We start from the raw sequence: 24,524 nt of genomic DNA, 5'->3' as shown, positions 1-24,524 counted from the left end.
TAATGAGCCAAGCAGTGATTTAAATTATACAGTTTTGTGTGATTATTTTGGGGCTGGGCAGCTGGGAGTCAACAAGCGGCCTCCTCTAACACCAAATAAATTGCTTTGGTCAGGTATTTTGTCACAGTGATGAGAAAAAGAGTGAACCATAAATAGCTCAGAGAACTCAGTCCCTGGAGCTCACCCTATTGAGCTCCATGGGAAATGGGGGGGGGGCTTACTTCAGTTTTGAAGGAGCTTTCCCAGGGCTCTAGGGTAACAATAAGCTCTCCAACATGAAGACAGGAATAAGCTCTAACTTTTGATGTGGCTGCTCAGAGAACAGATCGAGTCCTAGTTACTATGCACTGCTGGACACAAGGGCATGAGTTGAAAATGAATTCCTTCCACAATTGTTATTTTATCCGAAGTACTAGTGATCGCCAGAAGGAGAGAAAATACTGGTCTGAGCATGTGAGAAAATGAGCTTTGATTTAGAAGGGAACTGTGGGACGACCAGAAGGTGAGAGGACTTGATGTCAAGGTAGACAGTTTGTGTTTCTCTGGTAGGAAAAGGAGAGTCACTGAGGGCTGTCAGCAAGACACTGTAGCCGCTCTCCTCTTCCTCCTGACATTCCAAGTAGCAGCCACTGTTCAGAAACAAGCCAAGGCCTGTCGTCTTCAGGTCTCTCTGAGGTGAGAAGTAATATGAACCCATTTGACGGATGGAGCCTGAAGCCATGGAGGGACAGTTCAAAGGCACAGAACTTGTATCATAGTTTGGGTTTCCATTGCTGTGAGAGACACCGTGACTGAATGCAACTTGGGTTTGCTTCATTGTACAGCTTATAGTCCTTCACCGAGGGAAGCTGGGCAGGAACTCGAGGCAGGAACTGAAGCCAAAGTAACAGAGCTGACTGGTTTGCTCCCCATGGCTTGCTCAGACTGCCTTCTTCTTTAACTCAAGACCACCAGTTCAGGGGTGACAATGTCCAACAGTGGCCCAGACCTTCCCACATCCATCAATGAAGAAAATATACCACAGGCATTCTGATGGTGGCATTTTCTGAAATGAAGCTCCTTCTTCACAAATGACCCTGACTTGTGTCCAGTTGACAAAACACAGCCAGCAGAGATGTACGGTATGAAGCTAGACCTTCGCCCTGAGCAACCTGCAGGATTGTAGCTTTTTAACACCTGACAGAAGGGTATGGCAACCATTAGTACTTAGTTGGGTGGGAAAGGGCAGATCAGAACAAGCAACCAGGGATATGGGGTGGGACAACAAAGACCAGATGAGTGGGATCTGCAGAAAGGGAAGGAGAGAGGGAGGGAGGGAGGGAGGGAGGGAGGGAGGGAGGGAGGGAGGGAGGGAGGGAGGGAGGGAGGTGCACAGTCACCTAGAGCACAGTCAGGCTGTAGGTGGAGGAGCCTACGAATCAGTCTGAGCAGGGCTGGGAGTTCGCAGCCTGGTCCTCAGAGGGCAACCCCAGCACTCCATTTATTCTTTCAAAAAATGCTGTGAGCCAGGAAAAGGGCATCTAGATTGTGTCTGAGGGCCTCGAGGCAGGGTACTCAGGAGCCCTGGGACCATAGGTACCCAGGACTACACAGGGAGTCTGCTCTGCAGGTGTGCAAGAAGTCTGCCCCTCTCTGAAGGCCCCTTCATGACAGCGTCTCCTTCCTCCCCTTGTCAGCCAGTCAGCTCTTCAGCCCTGTAACAAAGAGCTCAAGAACCAGCTTCCAAAGTGTATCAGGCACTGGTTCCTAGAGGCTCCTGCACTTTGGAGTCACGCTGAAGTAGTGTGTCATAGGGGCAGCGAAGGCTTACCTCAGGATGACAGGAGAGACCCTCCTGAGGATGGTGGACTCTCACATTCCCAGCAAACACATGTCCCCAATAACCTGGAGATCTTTCTCTAAGGCCTTGTCTCTTAGAGGTTCTGCTGTCAGCTGATGGCACCACAGGCAGGGGACCAAGCTGTCAACTCTCCAACTGTCTTCACTATCTGCCCCCCCCCCCCCCCCCCCCGCTCCAGCCTGGTCCTGCGGGTAAAAGCCAGGGCTGGACACAAGCTTAGCGAGCACTGTTCTACTGAGTTACATGCCCACCTCTGCCTTTATCTGCGAATATTTTCTAGACACATGTGTAGCGTGTTATGCTAGTTCTCTGCCATCGTCACAGGGTATTGTCTGCTGTTTGTATAACCGTCAACATGGAGGGACATGTTGATCAAGATGTATGCATGGATGTACGCATGTATGTACTGCACGGTGATAATAACCGTTAAGGGTCATTGACCATTTATTTCTATTGTAGGAGTACTTTATCAGCATCTTGTCATTAACCTTTCCCCAAAACAAACAGACCACAAAAAACTGAAGCAAATCGAAGAAGGCATTGTTGGAAACGCCATTTGCAGACCAGGAAACTGAGGACCAAGCCGTCAGGAGACTGACCGATGTCACACAGCTCATATAGGTGAAACAAGACGTTCAACTTAGATTTGCCTGCTCCCTTCTCTGGATGTCCCCACTCAATGCTACACCTTCGTGACTGAGACTCCAGTGTAGGGACGGGGTAGAGGGTGGAACTGAAGGCCCAGCGCCATCAGTGTCATCCGGGAGCTTCCACAGTACTTTTCATCTCACGTCCCACCCCATCCCAGCCAGGCCCCTGTAGCTGAACTTGACCGACATAGCTGTTGGCCTTTCAAAAGTTAGAGCTCCCCATCCATCCCTGAGTAGAGATGGGAAAACTGAGGCCCAAGCTTGGAGAGATCACAGAGAGGGGGTAGAACTTCAAGTGTTGCATTCATAGCCCACTTAGACTTGGATGGAGGATTCCACTACTGTCTGCACTCGGAGGGCAGTGAGTGGGGTTTGTGGGGGCAAACCCCGTGCACTGAGCAAACCAGTTGCGTGCAAGGGCAGGGGCTGAGTGCACCGCAAAGTGCTGGGCACGCAAGATCGAGGTGCTGAGCGAGGTGCCTGGCGTGCAATGTTAAATCACCAGACTAGCAACATCGTTCCCGCCTTGAGATTCAGGAGGGCCAGAAGGTGGCCTGGGTACCGAGTCCCGGTCCCGTGCGGCCCGGCCGGGCGGCTCCCTCGGCTCCACCCCCGGCTCCCCCGCCCGCCGCTCGAGCCTCTCAAAAGCCCGGGCGCCCGGGGCGGCGGCGCAGAGCCGGGGCCGGCGCACGAGGCGGCAGGGCGGCCATGACTGCGGAGCAGGCGCTGCCCCTGGGCAACGGGAAAGCGGCCGAGGAGGCGCGGGGGTCCGAGGCGCTGGGCGGCGGCGGCGGCGGGGGCGCGGCGGGGACGCGCGAGGCGCGCGACAAAGCGGTCCATGAGCGCGGCCACTGGAACAACAAGGTGGAGTTCGTGCTGAGCGTAGCTGGCGAGATCATCGGGCTAGGCAACGTGTGGCGCTTCCCCTACCTGTGCTACAAGAACGGCGGAGGTGAGTACGGTGGGGATGCGGGGCGACACCTATGGGGGAGGACACCCCTCGTGCACGGTCCCGATCCCCCCTTTTAATCCCCGTGAGCTGAGGGGTGGCCCACCTGTTTCTGTGCGCCTGCGTGCACGGATCTGCTTCGCACCTGAGTGCGCCACCACCTGCCACCTGCCACCAGGCCCGGAGCAGCGTCTGTCACCTGCGTGAGGGATAGACCTGGACCAGGAGCTCTGCGTTCAGGCAACTGGCTGGCATTTTAGGCAGAAGCCCTTTAATTTAGCCTCGGAGGCTCAGCTGTTCTCCCTGAAGTGCCAGGAGTAGGGGCCCAGCTTTAGCTGTGACTTCGTACTTTTTTTTTCTTTTGGCCTCATGGTTGCCTTGGAAATCAGTGATTTTACTGATCTCAAAGATGATGAGGCTAAGGGTCCAAGAAGCAGTCTGTTTTACTACTGCCGACAGTGGGATTCTGACCCCAAAGGCCTCGTTTTCGTGCAGGCTTGAGCTGACTCCAGGAACTACTTTTGGGAAGGCTTTGCCGTGTGCTCGTCTCTGTGGTCTTTTAAATTTGCTCTTCGGGACATTTCTAGGGAAAGTATTTTAGGCCTCTCTGGAGGAAAAACTGGCACCAAGCAGTTTCTTTTACTGGGCTCAGACTCACCCACAACAACTGCAACCACGCTGATTTTGTATGTGGAAAAGGCTTAGATATTGGAGGGAGACCAGAAGCTCTCAGCACACCTAGCTAAGACCAGGGCTTGGACCCCCATGCTCCCACACCCCTCATATTGCCATAGGATGGCAGAGTAGCAAGAGATCCCAATAAAAGCTTCGGTGGTGGCACAGTTCCTCTCAGAAAAGGCCTGTCTTAGCATTTCCTCGCCTATCTTGGTATCCCAATCTTCAATAAAATCTTCCAGACCTAAAAAGGTGGTGGAGAAGGTGGCTGATGCAGACAGAGCAGGGCCTTCCTGTGCAAACAGCTGAGGAGCCTGTGGACCACACTTCCTGGGCCAAGCCCTTTATTTGGGGACATTCACCCCGAAGGCGCAGGCTGCTCCAGGCCTGCCCTGCACTGGTAATGAAGTGGCCAACAGTGCCCGTGGCTTGGCAAGGGGAGGCAGCAGGCCCAGACTCGCTGTGCAGACCGATCCTTTAGAAGCCGCTGTGTCTGCTTAGAAAGCTATGGGATCCCTTTAGGTTGGCATGAGGCAGAAACTATATTAGCATCTTTATTCGTCTGGGAAATGTTAAACAAGAAGTCTTCTGCAAATTCGAAAATGGAGATAAATTGGATTGATCACAAATCCTGCTACAAACTGTTTTTAAGGTTGTAGTGAGTAAAGTTGAAAAATGACTCATTGTTGGTTTTTTTTTTCCCCTCTCTTTGATTTGCCAAGAGCCTCCATCCGTGCAGACACCCCAGTTTGGTTGTTGGTTATTTTAGGAATTACAGTACTAGCTTTGTGAGACACAGGCCAGCTGGCTTTCACCCAGAGTCATCTGTTGGGTTCTCCGAGGCTCACAGGTGAATGACCGGGTCTTAAGGGAGCCACTTCAGCTTTTTAATCAAATAGATTTGGATTCAGGCCTCGGATAACACTTACCCTGGTACACACGGTGCTGCCTTCAATCTAGCTTGGCTGTGCTTTCTTTTCAAAATAACGTATCCACAGGCTGGACTTACAGATCCCCAGCGTAGTTGAAAGTATCTTGTTCACAGGGTAAAATCTTAAATTAGTCCCTTGCCCAGAAAAGGCTAAGCCCCTTTCAAAGCTGAGTTGATAGGTCCACACTACGGGGATTAATCAAGGTTGTTGATCCAGTTGCTAATCCAGCGGTTAAAGAGGCTTCATTTAGCAAAAGCAATTTCAGGTAAAGCCTCCGTTCATGACATCGGATGAAGAACACTCTGTTTTCATGCTTTGTTATTAGATGGGAGAAAGAAAATGAGGGGTTTAGGGAGTGTCCCCATCTGTCCCAAGAGCTCATGCTCCCTTCGCTCATTTCCTTTACTTTGCAGAAAGGCTCAGGCCATGGACATTGTGTGTAGGGTGGTCCTTACCTAGGCTACCCCTAACCAGCTTAGCAGGGGGATCCTTGCTACAAATTCCTTAGGATTCAGCTCCTTTCTTGAGTCATATGTGCAGGGGTGTTTAACCCTTTGAAGCCTGGTGCTTCTTACTGTACAATTCCCTGAGAGGGTTTTTTTTTTCCTTTATGAGAAAAATCTCTTGGAGGCTATATAATAATATAATAAGGGTGGTCTCCTTCACCCACCCTTAAGATTAGAGTTTAGGGAACAACACACTTGATAGAAACAAGCTTAATCTGTGCTGGAGGACAGAAGAGATGGAAAGGGCAGGGTGGGGCTGGAGACATGGCTCAGCTGGCAAAGTGCATTCTCTTCAGGCATGAAGACTGAGCTGGAACCCTCAGCACCCATATAAACCGCCAGGCATAGTGTACACATCTGTCATGTAAGCACTGCGAATGTGGAGGCAGGAGGATTCCTGGCGCTCACTGGCCAGCCAGGCCAGTGAGCCCCAGGTGTAGCGAGAGTCCCTGTATCAAAAATGGGGTCAAGATTATAGAGAAGGATGCTTGACAATGGCCCCTGGCTTCTACATGCTCAAAGAGAATAAATCTCACACAAAAAGAATTGATCAAACAAAGCAATTTTTAACATTCCCATTTTAGTCATCCTGAGAAGTGATCGGTGGCAGATATTAATTATTAAAGCCCATTTTATGGCTGGAGAAGTTGAGGCTCAGAGATGCAAGGGAGAGTTGAATAACGTAAAAGGTGGCCGAGGGCACAAAGCCCCCCTCCATGTTTTCTGGGTCCAGCCCTCCCAGCCAGATTGGAATTGCAGCTGGAAGAGCACTGTGTGCAGCCCTGTGGTGATACCCACTGCAGAGCCTGGTGTGGATGGAGAAACGGCAGGCCAGCTTCCATGTCACCCTTCTGCACCCCCACAGGGGCATTCCTGATTCCCTATGTGGTGTTTTTCATCTGCTGCGGAATTCCCGTCTTCTTCCTGGAAACGGCTCTGGGGCAGTTCACAAGTGAAGGAGGCATTACCTGCTGGAGGAAAGTCTGCCCTTTGTTTGAAGGTAAGTGTTGATTTTGTGAGCAAAGAAAACTTTGCCTCATGGATGACAAGTTTCCCGGAGTCGCCGAAGGCTGATTCAAAGGACAGAGACCCCAGCTGCTCTTTTCCCTTGGTCCTCACAGGCATTGGCTATGCAACACAGGTGATCGAGGCGCACCTCAATGTCTATTACATCATCATCCTGGCATGGGCCATCTTCTACCTAAGCAACTGCTTCACCACCGAGCTCCCCTGGGCCACCTGTGGGCATGTGTGGAACACAGGTATGGTCTCCAGGCTGGGTCTCTCTCGGTCCTGTGGAGGGGGTTGGGGTTGGTGATCCATCCTGACTCTCTGGGCTCTGTCATAAGTTCAGTTTCCTGGGAGTGGCCTCTGGAACGTGGTCACCTACCCAGGGTATATTCAGCAGTTACAGGTAAGGCAGACAGAGTTAGGGTATGACAAAGCTCTAGGCTGCAACTTGGGGATCAGGAGTCCCTCTCTAGCCCTACTTCTCTGAGTGGTTCATCTTCTTCCATAAGATGAAGGAATTGGACTAAATTAAGGGCAGTTAAGATTATTGCATTTATGGTAACAAACACAAATTAGAAAATGCATTCGGTTGCTAGAATTTGAAAGTCAGAAGACATTGTATAGAAATCTGATTTTTAGTCTCTTTTTAAAGATTCACTTAATTTTATTTTTTGTGTATGAGTATGTGTCTGTATGTATGTATGTATGTGACCATATTCATGCGGTGCCCATGAAGGCCAGAAGGGGGTGTCAGATCCATTGGGGCTGGAGTTAACAGATGCTTATGAGCCACCATGTGGATGCTAGAAATCGACCCAGAGTCCTCTGGAAGAGCAGTCAGTGCTCCTAACTGCTGAGCCAACTCTTCAGCCACCCAACTACTCTTAAAGAATTTCTTCTCTGGCAGCCTCCCTACTTGACAGCAGCAGACACAGCCACTGACTGGGGAACAGCTGTTGTTAAGGATGAAATAGTTGCCAGCACCACACCCAAGTTACTTGTTCAAACCCGCTAACCATCTGAAGGCAGCAACCCCTCCCCCGCCCAGCCCCACATAGTGGGGAGTCTCGTAGGTCACCTTTGACTTTGATACACCGTTTGCCTTTCACCTGTCATCCTATTATAACTTCTTTGACAACCTTGAAGAGAATATCCATCTAGCCCTTTCCGGAAATTGCTGTGCTCAGAGCAGGCATAACCAATGGATTGTATCACTTTTGCTTTCCACGACAAGTATTGAATGTCTGAAGAAGTGTGGGGTGTATGTGTCTGCCTGCCTGCCTGCCTGCCTGCCTGCTTTGTTTTATTCTGCTTGGGTTTAGTTTTTTTTTAGTTTTGAGACAGGGACTTGCTCTGTAGCCCAAGCTGGTCTTGAACTCATAAAGGTCCATCAGCTGAGTCTTCAGGAATGAACTACCACACCCAATTTATTATTACTCTTAGGAAAAATATTTAGCAAGCACCATTTTAGAGTCTGATACAAGCCAAGGACACTGTCATCACAGAAGCAGACAGGGGTATACTTGCTGACAATGTCAGGTTCTAGACTCCACTACAGACTCCCTGGAGCACCCAGACCCACCTGCTTTCAGCATAAGCTAGGGCTAGCCAAGAGGAGCGAGAAGAAAGCAGACAGTCAGGTTATTTGTTCCCAGTGGAGCAAAGACCTCCCTGGCTTGTCATCCCCTTTCTTCAAAGCCTGTGACGTGAACCCCTGTTGTGCCTAAGATGCCCCTGTCCCTATGGCAGGTGTAACTGGGGTTCGTCGGTGAGAAGAAGGCACGCCAGATGTTGCAGAGCTCTCTCCTCACTGGCCCCTGAGATGCAAGAATGCCTGGGTCCTAAAGAGCTGGTGCAGGAGGCTCTGCCCCTAGGGAACCTGAAGCCTAGTGGCACAGGCAGCTGTGTCTGCAGATACGGGGTCTGTGGTGGCCAACATGTTCCAAGTCAATGACAGCCAGCAATGGAGCCCTGCCTGGAGTTATTGGTTCTGTCTTTAGTGGGCTGTGAGCTTTACAGAGGGAGGGGGTATACAACAATGCCTTGGATTCTTTTTCTTCATAGCCAAGAGATAGAGAAGGTGATTCCTTGGATGTCTTATTTACTTAGAATTCAGGAGAGGGAGATCCTGGGAAGGCTTCCTGGAGGAGGAGACAGCTCAGGATTGCTCTGTACCTGGATATGAAGATGGTTCTGCTGCAGAGTTCCTTGCGACCAAATTTTTGAGAATGACTAACTTTTTGACTCACCTGAGTGAGTGAGGGGATGAAGGAACCAAGGGCTTCCTTGGTGTGTGTTCTGCCAGTTCCTGCAGCCCTCAGTTCAACAGACTGCTATGGTAGTCCCTTCTTGCTATGTGCCACCTCCATCAGAGCCACTGGGCATGAGTGACCTGTTCTGTTTCTTTTAGAGAGGGCCACTGGGCAACAGAGGCCAAGGTCATGGACAGGGCTAAGCAGAGAAAGAGAAGACTGGAAGATGGTGCGGGTATGAGGCCAGGGGCAACATGTGGGTAGGTTCTGGGAAGGGCCAGAGTCTGGCCCTGCTCCTCCCACTCCTGTTAGAACCAGGCCAGGCCACCAGGGAAGCTTGTCAAAGCTTGCATTCTTCTGTGCTCTGACCCCTGTTTGCCAACGCCACCTGCCTGCGCCATCAACACCTTGTCCTCCCCAGGTTCAGCCCCATAAAGCTTAATCTCCGCATGTGTCTTGTCTTGTTCTCACTCAGAGAAATGTGTGGAGTTCCAGAAGCTGAACGTCAGCAACTACAGTCATGTGTCCCTGCAGAATGCCACCTCCCCGGTCATGGAATTCTGGGAGTAAGTGAAGGATCAGCTGACCCTGTCCTCATCCCTGTCCCCCATCCCCTCCCACCCTCCATCCCTTCTGGAAAAACCTAGCCCAACTCCCTCCACCCCATGTTTCTTGGCTCCCATGGCCATCTGACTGCTATAGAAGCAGGCATATGTGGGGGTCCTTCAGGGCATCCCATAGGAGCAGCTGAGAGGAACTCATTCTGGTTCCTTGAAAACATGTCAGCATGCCCAGTGCTTATTAGGGTAGGAACTGCTTGGTAAAAGAACAGTTTAAAAATTCATTCTGAGCAGCAGAGAAGCTAGTTCTTGCTTGCCGTAAGCAAAGCCAGGAGTATATTTAGCCTTAGAAAACTGAAATCTCGGGGGGTTGGGGTGGGGACTATCTTGCTCTCGGTACCTGAAGTAGTGTGCGAAAAAGTAGATCCACTTTAAAGGAGAGGCAGCTTTCAAATGTATTTAAGAAGGATGTAGGTTGAAAGGACCCGGAAGGTGGTAAGCACCCCTCATCCCAGAAGCGGGTACAGTTTTGCCAGAGTTCTAAAGTGCTGGGATCCTCACAAGGCTGAGGAATGCAGTTGTGGAAGCTGTATGCACATCTGGGGAGCATCATCCTGAGGTGCCTTGTGAAGCATGCACTGTAGAAGTGTGTGGTGCACAACCTGCGGGAGGTATACAGTCACCCCAACTTCTGCTGCAGGATTGTCCCCCACCCAGCTATAGATAGTTGGTTTTTCTGTACATGTTAAAGGCTAAACCAAATGCTCCCTGAGGTTTCTCAGTTTGCTGAGACCTGACTTCATGGATGAAGTCTCCCCTACCTTAGGGCTAATTAGTAATAGTAACATATGGGGATGAATGGTGGGTTGATCTTATAATTTTATGATTTTATGATAAGATGAGTGATTTTAATTTGTTTTCCAGATATCATTTGTTTCCTCCCCTCTAGAAGTCTGGCTGAAATTAGATTCCTAATTCTCCTGTCCCTCTTTGCGTTTGTTTTGCTTACATAAGTACCCCAGAGTAGAATAGATGCCCCTTAGTTATTGTAAACATTTCCGGGACTGGTTAATCCAAGCCTTATGTTTTGTTTTTACTTTGTTTCCTTTCTCAGGGGTGGTTCTAAGATGAGTCTATATGGATACAATAATCCTGGCTTCCTTATACACACCTCCTTAATAGTGTTGCATTGTGTGAATGGTTACCTTGTATTTACCCCATCTTCTTGATGGCGTTAGACTGTTGCCCGTCGCCACAGTAGTTGACCTAGCTGCATTTTCTTGATGGTTTCTAGTCTGCAAGCCCATCTTAGTCTGTTTTATGTTACCTCTACAAAATACCTGGAACTGGGTGGCTTCTAAAGAATAGAGATTTGTTATCTTTCTTATACTTGTAGAGTTTGGAAGTTCAGGATGGAGAGACTGGTGCTTGGCAAGAGTTGGCTCCTGAGCCATCCTTTTGTCGAAAGCAGAAGAGCAAGAGAGGAGCAAGGGGTGGGGGTTGCTGGGGAGATGGCTCAGTGGTTAAAAGCACCTGGCTGCTCTTCCAGTAGGGCCTGGGTTCAATACCCAGCACCCACATGGCAGCTCACAACTGTCTGTAACTCCAGTTCCAGGGAATCTGACACCCCCATACAGACACATGCACATGAAATAAAAATAAATATTTAAGAGAGAGAGAGAGAGAGAGAGAGAGAGAGAGAGAGAGAGAGAGAGAGAGGAGCAAGGGGTCCAAATTCAGCATTTCCTTAGGAATCTCTGTTGGGCCCCTGGTAACATTTCCAACCCATTCCCATAAGCCGTCTTTCACTGCTGTTGCATTGGAGTTTTGCTCTCCAACCCATATGGTAAGGGAATGCATCGAAATCATGCATTAGAGTGTAACTGGCGGGCTGTGGACCATGCATGGCATCTGTTTTATCAGATAATATGGAGATTGCTCTTATGTGTATCCTAAATATTAGCTTGTAAGAATTTCTGCTGCTCCACTTTTCCCTCAGTGGCGCTTTTTATTTTTTAAAGATTATTTCATTTTGTTTGTGGTTACTTTGCCTGCTTGTATGTGTATCACATAAATGCAATGCCTTCAGAGGCCAGAAGAGGGTGTCAGATCCTCTGGAACTGGAAGATCACTGTGAGCTGCCATGTGGGTCCTGGGAATCAAACCCAGGTCCTCTACAAGAGCAATAAGTGCTCTTAATCACGGACTCATCTCTCCAGCCCCAAGTGAGTGCTCTGCTTTCTATGCAGGACTTCGTCTGAGCAAGTGTTTTTTGTTTGCTTCATTTTGTTTTCTCTAGACAGGGTCTTGCTTTGTAACTCTGGTGGCCTGACACTTGCTATGTAGACCACACTGAACTTGAACTTGTAGCAATCCTCCTGCCTCTGCTTCTCCAGTCAAGTTTTATTTCTTCTGCGTAATGAGTGTGAAATGGTATTTCACTAATTTAAACTTGCATTTTTCTAATTGGTGGTGAGGTGAGCATCTTTTCATAATTTTGATGCCTTGCCCATAAACTCCAGACTCCTGTCTTTCTCTGGTTTGTGTTTTCTTTTAGGTAAACATTCTTTATACTTTTAAATGCGTGATTTTCCCTGTTGTAGGATTTTTACACAGCATGTGGGTTTTCTTATGGTATACAGAATTTTCCATTTTAATGATATTGTGTGTGTCGGTTTCTCCTTTGTGCCTGGTACAGTTGGCCTCTTATTTAGGATGATTTTCCTCCCCCAAAGTTGTACAAACAGTTTCTGAATTTTCTCCCAAGAGTTTTAATGTTTCAGTTACTATGTATGGTAAAGGCGGAAATGCAGCATTTGTTTTATGTGGATACTGGATTTCTTCAGCAGTTACCCGTTCCTTACCTCTTCTCAGCCAATTTGCAGTGTCTTCTCAACTAGACATGGTTTTCCTAAAAGCACTGGTCTGTTTTGATGGTCTTTGCCCATCTAGTTGATCTTCTTGTATCTCTATAGATGTTGCCCTGGTGTTGCTGTTGTGACCCTTGACCTGGCTATGCTCTGTTCATTTTCAAAATGATCTTACTGTTCCAAATGAATTTTAGAATCAACTTATTTAGCCTAAGCAATAAAAATTAAATGAAAACAACCTTGTGGAGATTGGGCTGAAAGTCTGTTTTTCTATTAGCTTAATTTGAAGAAAATTACCTCTCCTGTATTGAGTTTTCAGTCCATTTTTGAACATGCTTCAACTAGCTCTTCATTTATTTGGGTTTTCTAAATGCCTTTTGATTGCGGCCTTTGTAGCAGTCAGCATAAGAACCAATGGCATCTGCCTAGTCAGTCAGTCTCAGAAAGGAGCCTCTGAAAGATACATTCTAGAGAAGAGACTTTGGTTCTGGGCGGGACAGCAGGGTTTTCTCCAATCATACTGGGCGGGGGTTCCCTGCAAAGGTTTTCATTTGCTTATGTTGCACATAAACCGTTGGAGGTCTGTGAAAAAAAGTATTTTTTGTGTTTTTTTACGGAAACCAACCTGAATCAAGACACGACATCTATTTGAGGCCCTGTGTGTTTCCCCCACACACCACTCATCCCCTTTGCAACATATGTGTAATCCTTAGGGTTTGTTGTTTGTGTTTTCCTTGTATTCTTCATTTTAAGGGGATACATGCATGCCACGATGCATGTGGAGAGGCCAGGGGACAACTCTGGGGAACTGGTTCTCTTTTCCTACCATATGGGTCTTAAAGATTCCACTCCTGTCTTCAGGCTTGGTGGCAGGTGCCCACTGAGCCACCTTGTTAGCCCGAATCACGTGTGTAACGTATTTGCCCACTGTCTCTGTTTCTCAGTCAGTGTGGTCATTGGCAGGCTTGGGAAGGCTGTCAGTGAGTACTGAGAATATGAGCAGATGGAGGAGGAAGGCAAGCAGTTGGTAAAGTCTAGAAAACCCTACATGAGAAGGGGCAGGAGCCCACCCCGCACTGAGCCTCCCATCCCCCAGCACCCATCACTTCCAGCACCACTGCACTAAGTCTTTACTGTGCATCCAACACCAGCCTTTTCCAGCTGCCTGGTCACTCCAGGTGAAGGGCCGTGCGAGACAGCAGCTCTGTAGTGGGTCTGTATTATCTACGCAGTCTTGACTGCTGTACACTGACCACTTCCTCAGGTGTCTGGTCACACTCCAACAATTCATTCTCTCAGAAGAGAGCTCAGAGTATACAGAGACTAGGTGAGGGCTCACATCATCCTGTGAGGATCTGAGAAAAGCCAAGAATTTGAGGAGAGCTGATGGCTGTGTCATTTGAAGGGACCATCTGTATATCTTTGATAAACCCAGCTTCCCAACCATCCTGTATTCACTGGAATCATTTAGACTCATCTCTTCCACAACATACCCTGGTCATCATGAACATTCCACCTAGCCAGTGCTGGAGAATGTTTTGCTGGGCTGTGATTATTTCTGGCTTTGAGTTGGTAGTTGATCCTGAGGCTCTGGGAAGAACCTTTTAGTTCTCCACCTGGAAGCCCTTGCTTATTGGTTCAGTTTCCCCAGAACTGTCCCTCCGCCATGCTTCCTGGACTTTTTCTTTTGTAGCCTGTTTACAGTTTCCCCACTAGTGCTCAGGTCCCCAGTGTGTCCCTGTTCTTCACATCAGGGCCACCATGCTTGGTCAAAGCATCGGCTTGGGCTGCCTGTTGGTTCATACATTCCACAAATGCCTGCTTCTTGCTGCATGTAAGAAAGACACTGTATCTAAGGGAGGCAGAGATGACAGGTGCCCATCTCTAATACACTAGTGAAACAAACCCACAGATGATCATCAAATCCAACTGCTGAGGGCGCCCAGCCCAACCCACATCAAACCCATTTTAAAATTTACTTTTCCTTTTCAGAATGTATTTGAAATGATTCAGCCAACAAGACAAGCCAGACCCTGCATCTGTCCTGGTTCTGACTCTGGCAGGGGCTTGTAGGGGGGGACAGCTTGTCTTTCTAATGTCACATTTCAAAATCGGGCCATGGTGGTTTCCCTTAGTAACCATTATGCATCAAGTCCGTGTGCTTATCTAAATATGTCTTCATTTCCAAATCTTGAGCCTGCGTCCTCTGGTGGGATTGAGCTTGACAATGTTACATGGACCGGGTGTTCCCTTCTCTTTCTCATTTCCTTCATTCTCCCCAGTCCCTGGGTTTTAGGAGCAACCTCAGGTTCACCTTGGGTACAATTACAGTCACTGCGCAGGAGCCCATGTGAGGAGCATGTCCTAGTGCAAGCTTCGTGCTGAGCTGGGGTTAGGCTCTGAGGGTTTGCAGCTGTTTCTTTATCAGGATCCAGCCATGTCTTTCTGAATTATCTTTTACTGCTGGTGCATTTCCTTTGTATTTTGCAAAGCCCTACAGATATCTTAATTCTTCATCTTTGGGTAGAAATCAAGGCTCAGAGGAACAAAACCTGTTCTTACTGTGAGAACAGGCATCTCGCTTGCTGCCTCATTGCCCCTCCCTCTGTATTCTCCTCCTTTTCTTCCTCCTCTTCTTTCTCTTCCTCCTCCCTTCCCCTACTGGCTTCCCTCTCCTCCCTCTATTTTCTTTCCTCCTCCTTTCTTCTTCCTCTTCTCCCCCAACTCACTGGCCTCCTTCCATTATCTTTCTCTTCTCTGCTCCCCCTGTTGCTGGCTTTTTGTCCCAGCCCAGCCATATGTGCCCTGGCTTGTTCCAGGGTCACTTGCTCACCTGGCTTTTGCCCTCCCTTGTTCTGTGTCTGGCTCTTTTCACTGAGTCTTGATTCAGATGTCAGCTCCCTCCTGAGTGGCACAGTGGAATGAGATGCCAATTCCCTTAGCTTTCTCTCTGCATAGCTCTTTTCTGACCTTCTGCCTCTGTGAACTGGCTCGTTCTCCTCTGCCTTCAATATAGGTAGAGCTCCATGCTAGTGCAGCCTGTGTCCTTTGTTCACTGTGGTTGGCTGCACATCTGAGGTGCTTAGAAAACACTGTCAAAATCAATGGACGCCATAGGGAGTGGACGGATGTGTGCGTGTTACCTAGCCCCTCCCATTCCAGCTGCAAGTTGGAAGTAGGTAACTCCTCCTGGTAATATTGCAGGCAGTGACACCTCCCCTACACTGAGCCCTGTGGTCAGGTCTGCTGCACTGATGGCATATTTACGAGTGGCTCTTTTGCCTGTGAAATGGGGACTTGAGCTAGTCAGCGTTCCTTGGTGTGTATGTCAAAACACCCCCAGATAAAGAGCCTCAAGGAGGGGGAGGGTCTATTTCTGCTCATGGCTTCCCAAGTTTCAGTCTCTGTTCACTTTGTCCTGTTTGGGTCCATGGTGGCAGAGTGCATTGTGGGTGGAGCAAATGATGGGGGAGGCGGTTCACCTCATGGCAACTGGGAAGTGGACAGAGACTGGAAGGGGACTAGGTCATAGGCACACCCCCTGTGTTCTAACCTCCTTGTCCTCTTAGGCTCACCCTCCCAAGGGTCCCATGACCCTCAGTGCCATTACTGAGTGTTAAGCCTTTACAGGGGCATTTAAAATCCAAGCCATCATGGAGATTGTCCATTTCCCTAGGTCAGAACTGAACTCTGTGGTACCATCTGACCCTGTTCCACAACCACCCAGCACCTTGCCTATGGCTGCAGTATAGATCTCGGTGGGTAGGTGCTGTGGCCCACCTGGTGTCACTGCTTCCTCTCCCCATGAAGGGCGTGCCACTGCACGACTTGTGTGGCCTCTGGAAGCCTGTGTGCTCCTCTGAACACAGCTGAATGTGTCACGTTAGCGTCGAATGAGGCAATGTTTACAGAGCACCTAGCACACGCTCAATACACAACTTAAACGTTTTCCAAACTTCTCCTGGGTGTGCTCACCACACCTGTACCCAGAGACACGAGAAGCACCCAATCTAGAGGAGGAAGCCAGGAAGTGTGTGTGTGGGGGGTGAAGTTTCTGAGGTACCTGACAATGGAGCTGTGGGATCCTGGCCCAGAGCCAAGAACAGGGAGCCTGCCTATCCGTCTGTGGGGCAGCCTTCTTGAAGGTGCTGGCGCTGACCTGAGCTGGGCTTTGAAGGACGATGAGAAGTCCACGTGGTTGTCTGTAGTGCTAGTAACACAGGCTGGAGCATCGTCACTGAGGCCACATGTAGAGGCTTGTGGACTTGCTGCAATGCCACAGTACGTATGAGGAAGGCTGAGAGTGGAGCCGTGGTGCGTCCGTTCATTTACAGCAGTTACCACCTGCCCGTGATCAGCTGATCAAAATATTACGTGGGAAATTCCAGAAATAAATTAATTCATGTTCACGTGTTTTCAGTTTCATACTGTTCTGAGTAGTAAGATGAAATCTTTTTTTTTTTGAGTGAGAATATCTTTTTATAAATTTTTAAAACTTGTTTTACATACTAACCACATAGTATGTAAAACACATAGTTTCCCCTCCCTCCTCCTGTTCCTGCCTCCCAATTACCCCGCCCCCCCATCCACTTCTCTGTCTCCATTTAGAAAGCAGCAGGCCTCCCATGGACATGAACAAAGCATGCCTCACCAGGTTGTGACAGGACCAAGCTCCACCCCTGTATCAAGGCTGGGCAAGGCAACCCACCATGGGGAACAGGTTCCCAGAAGTCAGCCCAAGTGCCAGGGACAGGTCCTGACCCCACTGCTGAGAGCCCACCAAACAGACCAACTGTCACATATATGCAGAAAACCTAGGTCAGTCCCATGCAGGCTCCCAGGCTGTCAGACTAGAGTGTGAGCTCCCATGAGCTTAGGTCAGCTGTCTCTGTGGGTTCTTCGTGGTCTTGACCCCCCTTGATCTTGATCATACAATCCCTCCTCCCTCACTTTAACAGGACTCCCAGAGCTCAGCCCAGTGTTTGAGTGTGGATTCCTGCATCTGCTTCCATCAGTTACTGGATAAAGGCTCTCTGATGACAATTAGGATAGTCACCAATCTGTTTAGAGGAGATGGCCAGTTTAGGCACTCTCTCCACTATTGCTCAGACTCTGTGGTCATTCTTGTGGATTCCTGGGAGTTTCTCTGGCACCAGTTCTCTCTCTAACCCCAAAATGTTGCCTCCAATCAAGGTAGTAAGATGAAATCTTATACTGCTTCGTCTGACTGAGATGTCATTTATCCTGGGGTGGAGGGGGAAAGGTTGGAGGGAGGGAGGGAGGAAAAGAGAGAGAGAGAGAGAGAGAGAGAGAGAGAGAGAGAGAGAGAGAGAGAGGCACGATTGCACAGGTGCAAGGCCAGTCCATCACTCATGGCATCTTAGTCAGATGCTATGGAGATGAAACTGCTTCTGTTTAGGTGACCTTTATTTTATTTAAAAATAGCCCAAGCGTGCAAGAGAGATGGTGGAGTTTTAGATATGCCAAAGAGAAGCCAGAAAATGCTTTATTTTACATAAAGAGTAAATCAAACCACTCCACCCCGTGTGTGTGTGTGTGTGTGTGTTAGGGGACAGTTTCTCTCTTTAGCCTAGGCTGGCATCAAATTTCTCATTTATTGGAATTTGTTGAATTCCAGGTTGACTTGGAATTCGCAATCCTCCTGCTCCAGCCTCCCAAAGGACAAAATATACACTCAGGTGGCCAAGACCTTTGCGATGTCTCCCTGTGCCTGCTTTGTAAATTGAGTTTATTGTGCTTGTAGATGTATAGGAAAAGCATGGTGTATATAAAGGTTTCAGGCAGCTACTGGAGATCTTGAAGCGTCTGGTCTCTGGATCAGGGGAGCTGCTGCGCATGTCTTCAGAGAACGTTTGCTCTACACCAGGTCTAGGTGGAGGGCCTGGGACACATCATGAACAAAGCCAGAGGAGAAAGTGTCCTAGTAAACCAAGGAAAACAGTATCAGGCTAAAGGAATTGAGACTGTCTGGGTCACACTGGGGCCCCTCTGAGTGGATGGCATTTGGGTATGGATTTGAAAGAAGTGGGGTGACAACTTTATACGCCAGAGGCAAGATCTGAGGCCAGAGGAGTAGCAGGGGCTGTGGCCTCAATATGGAGGACGTGTGTTGTGTTCTGAGACTGACCCAGAGACCTCAAATGCAAGCTGGACCTTCCCAGATAGACACCTGAGAGAGGCCCTGCCTCAGCCTGCCTTCTATTGCTATAATAAAGACCATGGCTAAAAACTACCTGGGGAGGAAAGGGCTTGCTTAGACCTTGTGTCCTGATCACAGCCTATCACTGAGGGAATTCGGGGCAGGGACTCTAGCAGGAAGAAAGACCAGACCATGGAGGAGTGTGGCTTACTGGCCTGTTCTCATGGCTTGCTCAGTCTGCTTTTCCATACAACACAGGGCCACCTGGCCACCCATAGTGTCTGGGCCCCCTTACAACAATCATTAATCAAGGAAACGCCTCTCCAGACTTGCCTACAGGCCAATTTGTTGGGGTCATTTTCTCAATTGAGGTTTCCTCTTCTCCAATGACTCTAGCTTGTGTCCAGTTGACAAAATACCTCCCCATTACAGTTCCTAAGTTTGTCTGGACCTAGTGCGTTTATGAATGATTGGGAATGATTCTGTAGATTGCCCTGAAAGAGCCTGCTTTGTAACTCTGGAAACAAGATAGAGCTCTGCCCTGCATCCTGGGGGTGTGGGGTGTGGCCTGGGTACAGGAAACTGATTTCTGCCCAGGCAGAAGGAAGCTGGGGCAGAACTGCCTTTAACTGTTGGGAAAACAGCAATAGAAGCCATCTTGGAATGTGGCGGCTCAGCTGTGCTGCTCACAGATGCAAATGACATACCTGTGCCCCCAGATGAAGGCTCCACTAGCCCCTCCCCCCATGTTGTAAGATGTCTTCTCACCCCATCCTTTACATTCTGGGTGGGTCCTTCCCAATAAAGACTCATGAGAGGTTACAAATTGGTCAGGAATCAAGGTTTGTTTCTTTTGTTTGTTTGACAGCAACAGGAGCCGGTTCTTACAGGTATCAGTTTTGGGGCTGTGCTTATGCTTTATCCCATTTCTGAAAGCCTTCTCTGGGGTGTGTCCATACTAGCTACACATAGCCCAAGCATGCCTCTAGAAGCACCCTTTGTGATGGTAAAAAACAGAGCAAAGAGACAACAAAACCACCTGTGAAATGTCCGACGAGTGAAAGTATGCAGCAACTATAAAAAAGAGCGGGGCAGGGAATGGGTTGACACAGAGAGAAGCTACTCTTGGGGTGTGGGAGGGTGAGGTATGGGGAGAGGCATATACAGGCTGAGGTGCTGTCATCTTAAATGGCCCCCTTTCTTGGCTTCTAGAGTCTCTGCATAGCCATATTGGTTAGTAATGGGACCAGAGTCTAAATATGAAATTATTTATTATGAAGATGTACTTAGTACACAACGTAAAGGTAATTTGATGTTCTTCTGGGTGCTGGCCTTTCAATCACAGCTTGTCATGTGAGGTCTACTGGGGAATGCTGGTGCTCAGAAAGTTTCATATGGGCCTGGGAAGATAGCTCAGTGCATAAAATGCCAAGGGCCTTAGCTTCAAGGCGCATAAAATTGGGTGGGCATGGTAGCCCACCTGTAGTCTTAACACTTGGGAAGTTGAGACGGGATCCCTGGGTAGGCAGGGTAACTACATTCAATTGATTAGTTCTGGGTTCAGCCAGAGACACTACCTCAGTAAATAAAATGGAGAATGATCACCAGATATCAACCTATGGCTTCCACATATATGCAAACACACGTTCATGAGTACCTGCACACACACACACACTCACGCACTCACGCACACACGCACATGCATGCATATGCATGAGGAGTTTATGATTTAAGAGCATTTAGTATTTTAAATTAGTTTTCAAAGTAGGGGTTGATCCACCTGTATTTATTTTCCCCATAGACATATCTGGCAAGGTACACAAGATGCCATTTCCCTGTAGACCTCCCAGAAGTAGAATGTGGAGAAATGGGGTAGATAGTAACAGTTTTCCTTCCCTGCTCTGTGCTCTCCCCTAGTGTTTGAATGTTCAAGGACAACAAGGAGATGTTATCTCATAATAAAAGCAGGACTCATGGTACTGGTGACTAAGCTGTCAGTCATGATCCTCTTTGCTTGAGTGGCAATCCCACTTAGAGCTCTGGCCCCATCATGCTAATACTGACTTATCTCATTCTTGTTAATATTCACTCATTTAAGTCACAGTCAGCCCCAAGAGGTGGGCAGAGGACAAATCTCTATCTTCCCATTGCCCCAACTCATGGTCCTGAATCCCAAAGCCAGTCTATCATTGACTCCCACCCAAGAGCACCTTGTCTCTGCTGCTATAGGCCATGTGTGTGCAGAAGACTCACCTGTTTCAGGAAGGTCTCTGCTTGTCATTGCCCCCTCAGTGAGGCACTGGGGACCCTTGGCTACAGCTGAGGAGGACAGGGAAGGGGTCAAGACATTTGCCAACTCAAACCAAAGTCACTCTTTGTTGTTCCAGCAGGGTTGCCTTTTTCTTCTAACAACTGAATATTTAACTGGTTGCAACAGTAGCAAATGGAGTTTTTAGTGACTAAAATACAGTAGGTCTGTATTTCTATAGTAGATTGTAGATCACATATTGCTCCTCGGCCCCTAAGAGATCACACCACTAACAATTCACTCTTCCTGCCCCTGGGTTCCTGTGCTGCTGAAGCTGTTCTGGATTCCTCATACCCAGCAGAACCTCCCTGCTGGCCCCCACAAATCTCCTAGCGGACCCAGCCCTCCATTCTACTGCCAGTGGCATTTGAGGACCAAAGAAGGCCCACAGGGGACCTCTGCTTGCTCTTGTATACAATATGAAGCTAAGTCTAAGCCATCTGCCCTAAGCCATCCCCGCCAGGATTGTCTCCGTGTTCTGACACGGTCTGAGCCACACACTGAAAGACTCACTGAAGGTCAAACATTGCTTGTACAGACAGTTGTGAAAAACTGTTTAATGCCATGGTATGATATGGGGATCCAGAGAATTGCTGTGCTGCTGCCTTAGGCTTGCTACTTATAGCTGCTGTCCCAACCTTTGTATAGAAACTTACCTTAGTAAGCTGTATAGTTGTGGCCTATTCTTGTGTATTTGTGACTATTCAGGCAAAAATACTCATATCTTAAGTCAGCCAAGAGGGCACTGGCAATTTTAACTGACACCTTACTGTATATAATGAGAAGGAGCCAGTTGCTTTCCTGTAGGTGGAGACTGGTCTTTGGTTTCTCAGCTGCCCAGACCCGAATAATAACACAGAAATTATATTAATTACAACATTGTTTGACCATTAGCTTAGGCATAGTTCTAGTTACCTCTTACAATTTAAATTAACCCATTTCTTTTCATCTGTGTATCGCCATAATGCTGTGGCTTACCAGGTAAAGTTCCAGGCATCTGTCTCCTTCAGCAGCTACATGGTGTCTCCTGACTCTGCCTACTTTCTCTCTATATCTCTGTTCAGATTTCCTGCCTAGATTTACTCCATTGGTCAACAACATGTTCTTTAGGGTTGGAGAGATGGCTCAGAGGTTAAGAGCATTGCCTGCTCTTCCAAAGTGATGGGGGAGTGTCATATATCAATCTGTTGATTTCATTGGCTAAGCAATAAAGAAAACTGCTAGGCCCATTGGATAGGCCCACCCTTAGGTGGGTGGAGTAAACAGAACAGAACGCTGGGAGGAAGAGGAAGTGAGGTCAGACTCCACAGCTCTCCTCTCCGGAGCAGACGCAGGAGAGACACGCCATGCTACCTGCTCCAGGGAAGACGCACGCTATGAAGCTCCGACCCAGGAGCTAGAATCTTCCCGGTAAGCGCACCTAGGGGCGCTACACAGATGATTAGAAATGGGCTAAATTAATATGTGAGAATTAGCCTAGAAGAGGCTAGATAGGAATGGGCCAGAGCAGTGTTTAAATGAATACAGTGTCTGTGTAATTATTTTGGGGCATAAGCTAGCCGGGCAGGCGGCTGGGGTTTTGGGGACACAGCCCCGCCGCCGCTCCCCATATTACTACACCAAAGGTCCTGAGTTCAATTCTCAGCAACCCACATGGTGGCTCACAACCATCTGTAATAGGGTCTAGTGCCCTCTTCTGGCCTGCAGGTATACATACAGACAGAATATTGTATACATAATAAATAAATAAATAATTTTTAAAAGCAAACAAAAAACATGTTCTTTATTAACCAATGATAATAAAATTCATAGCATACAGAGGGGAATTCCCACATCATCTCCCTTTTACTGTCTAAATAAAAAGGAAGGTTTTAACATTAATGTAGTAAAATTATATATAACAAAACAGGTATTGAGCAAGAATTACAGTTACAATATTTATATCTATTTTATCTTTTATCATAACTAAGGAAAACTATATCTGTCTTCAACTCTTCAAAGACACCAGAAGGATATATTAAGTAAACAGGAAGTGCACTGTAAGCAAATTCCAAAACTTCAGAATTGACAGAGACATCTTGCTGCCTGGGAAGCTACCCAAAGTTCTTCTGTAACATTGGGGCATCCATCTTCAGCCTTCAGGCCCATAATATCCAGTAGACTTTCCCATGAAGCAGGAAATTTGAAGGTCTGTTTTGCCTTATAATGACAAAGTTCATCAGATGCTTTCTTCTGTGTCCTTCAAAATGTCTGGCAGTTCTTTCATGAAGCAGGAACCCCACTTTTTTGTGGGTCTTTCATGTCCAGTTTAAACAACATACCATCAAGCAGTCCATGCAAGAGCAGTTTCTTACCCAAAAAGTAAGAAACTAGCAAACTCCTTAAGAAGCCTCTTTGATGCCTATCATCCTCTTGAAGTAATTGGTGCTGCCAGAAACAGACATGTCTCATTGTTGAGAAAAATCTATATTCTTCAAACATTTAAATACCATATCTGTAAGTCTTTGAAAGGTTTGAAGAATACCTATCCATCTGAAATTTATCTCTGTACATCTATAAACCCTAACTGACATGACTACAAGCTTGACTATTATAGATGGCTATCTATTAACCTGTATTTCTTAATTATACGTTACATTTTTAAATGAGCTGCATAAACACAATACCTTAATCAAGAGCAGAAATAAACCTATAACAAAATTGACCTTAAATTTGTATCAATAAACCAAGATCCATACCAATACAAAGTATTCATCTCTATATCATATCCCCCATTAAATGTAAACAAACATTTGTAAACAATCATTTAGGAAATTTGGGTGTTTTTCTCTAGACAACATTCTGTTGATTGGAGGCACTGTTAATCAGGTCTTTCATGGGGTATACTGTGTGGTAGATTCATCTCAGCCAGCAGTTGTGAAGTTGTCATGGATGCTGGATCATCTGGGCCATTGCTTCAGGGGGTCTCGTTCGATCAAACCATATTAGCCGGTAAGGAATCCAAAGCTTTCTTTTCTTTATGGAAACAAAAGCAGAACCTCTTTTGCAAAGCAACATATTCTTAGACCCAAATTTTGAAGTCAAGATACCTTTAAGATTAAATATATATATATATATATATATATATATATATATATATATATACACAAATTTTGAAGTCAAGATACCTTTAAGATTATATATATATAATATATATATATATATATATATATATATATATATATATATATATATCAGCCCATACAATTAAATGTCTCTCTGTACTTAGCTTATTCACAGTTAAAAAAATTTTTTAAAAACATAATAATAAACATAATCCAGACTCTCTGTGTATTTTCTATCTTTACGTGTTTTATTTTTCTTTACTCCTTTAATCTATGACTGTCCAAACTGTCTCTTTAAAGGCTTTGTTTTCTTTTTTAAAACTATTTATTTCTTTTTATAACTGTCTATATTCTTTTTCTTCTCTCTCTCTCAAGCCTACATATGTATTTTTTAAGCACACTGTGACTCGTTCAGAGGTTTATTTCTGTCTGAACCTGTTTTTATTGCATATCTGTAATTATTTTCTGACCTGGAGTGCTTTTAAAATGGTAATCAGTTTGGTCTCAGTGGCACTGAATGCTGGCTCCACCTCTCTCAGTCTTCCAATATGGCAGTGGTACCTTTACTGCCAGCTCTGGGACCCTCACTTGTAGAAGGAGCTGCGGGCTGCGTTCCTACTGCCTGGCTCCTGGCCACCTGGCTAGTTTATGCCCCGAAATAACAACACACAAATTGTATTCTTTTAAACACTGCCTGGCCCATTAGC

General features: G+C 47.2%; 1 protein-coding gene across 1 annotated transcript in view; it reads left to right on the top strand.

Annotated features, from left to right (window-relative positions):
- Positions 1-3,165: 3,165 nt before the first annotated feature.
- Positions 3,166-24,524, top strand: part of Slc6a11 (solute carrier family 6 member 11) — a 123,310-nt gene continuing 101,951 nt past the window's right edge. Inside the window, exons 1-4 of the mRNA XM_075983141.1 lie at positions 3,166-3,442; positions 6,418-6,552; positions 6,674-6,814; positions 9,291-9,381. Of these exons, the coding sequence (XP_075839256.1) occupies positions 3,199-3,442; positions 6,418-6,552; positions 6,674-6,814; positions 9,291-9,381 (611 nt within the window). The 5' untranslated portion in view covers positions 3,166-3,198. The remainder of the gene's footprint in view (positions 3,443-6,417; positions 6,553-6,673; positions 6,815-9,290; positions 9,382-24,524) is intronic.

Source organism: Microtus pennsylvanicus, chromosome 8 (assembly GCF_037038515.1).
Source record: "Microtus pennsylvanicus isolate mMicPen1 chromosome 8, mMicPen1.hap1, whole genome shotgun sequence".
NCBI classification, from domain to species: Eukaryota; Metazoa; Chordata; class Mammalia; order Rodentia; family Cricetidae; genus Microtus; species Microtus pennsylvanicus.
Note: the sequence above shows the minus strand (reverse complement) of the source record. Positions and strands in the feature narration are given on the sequence as shown.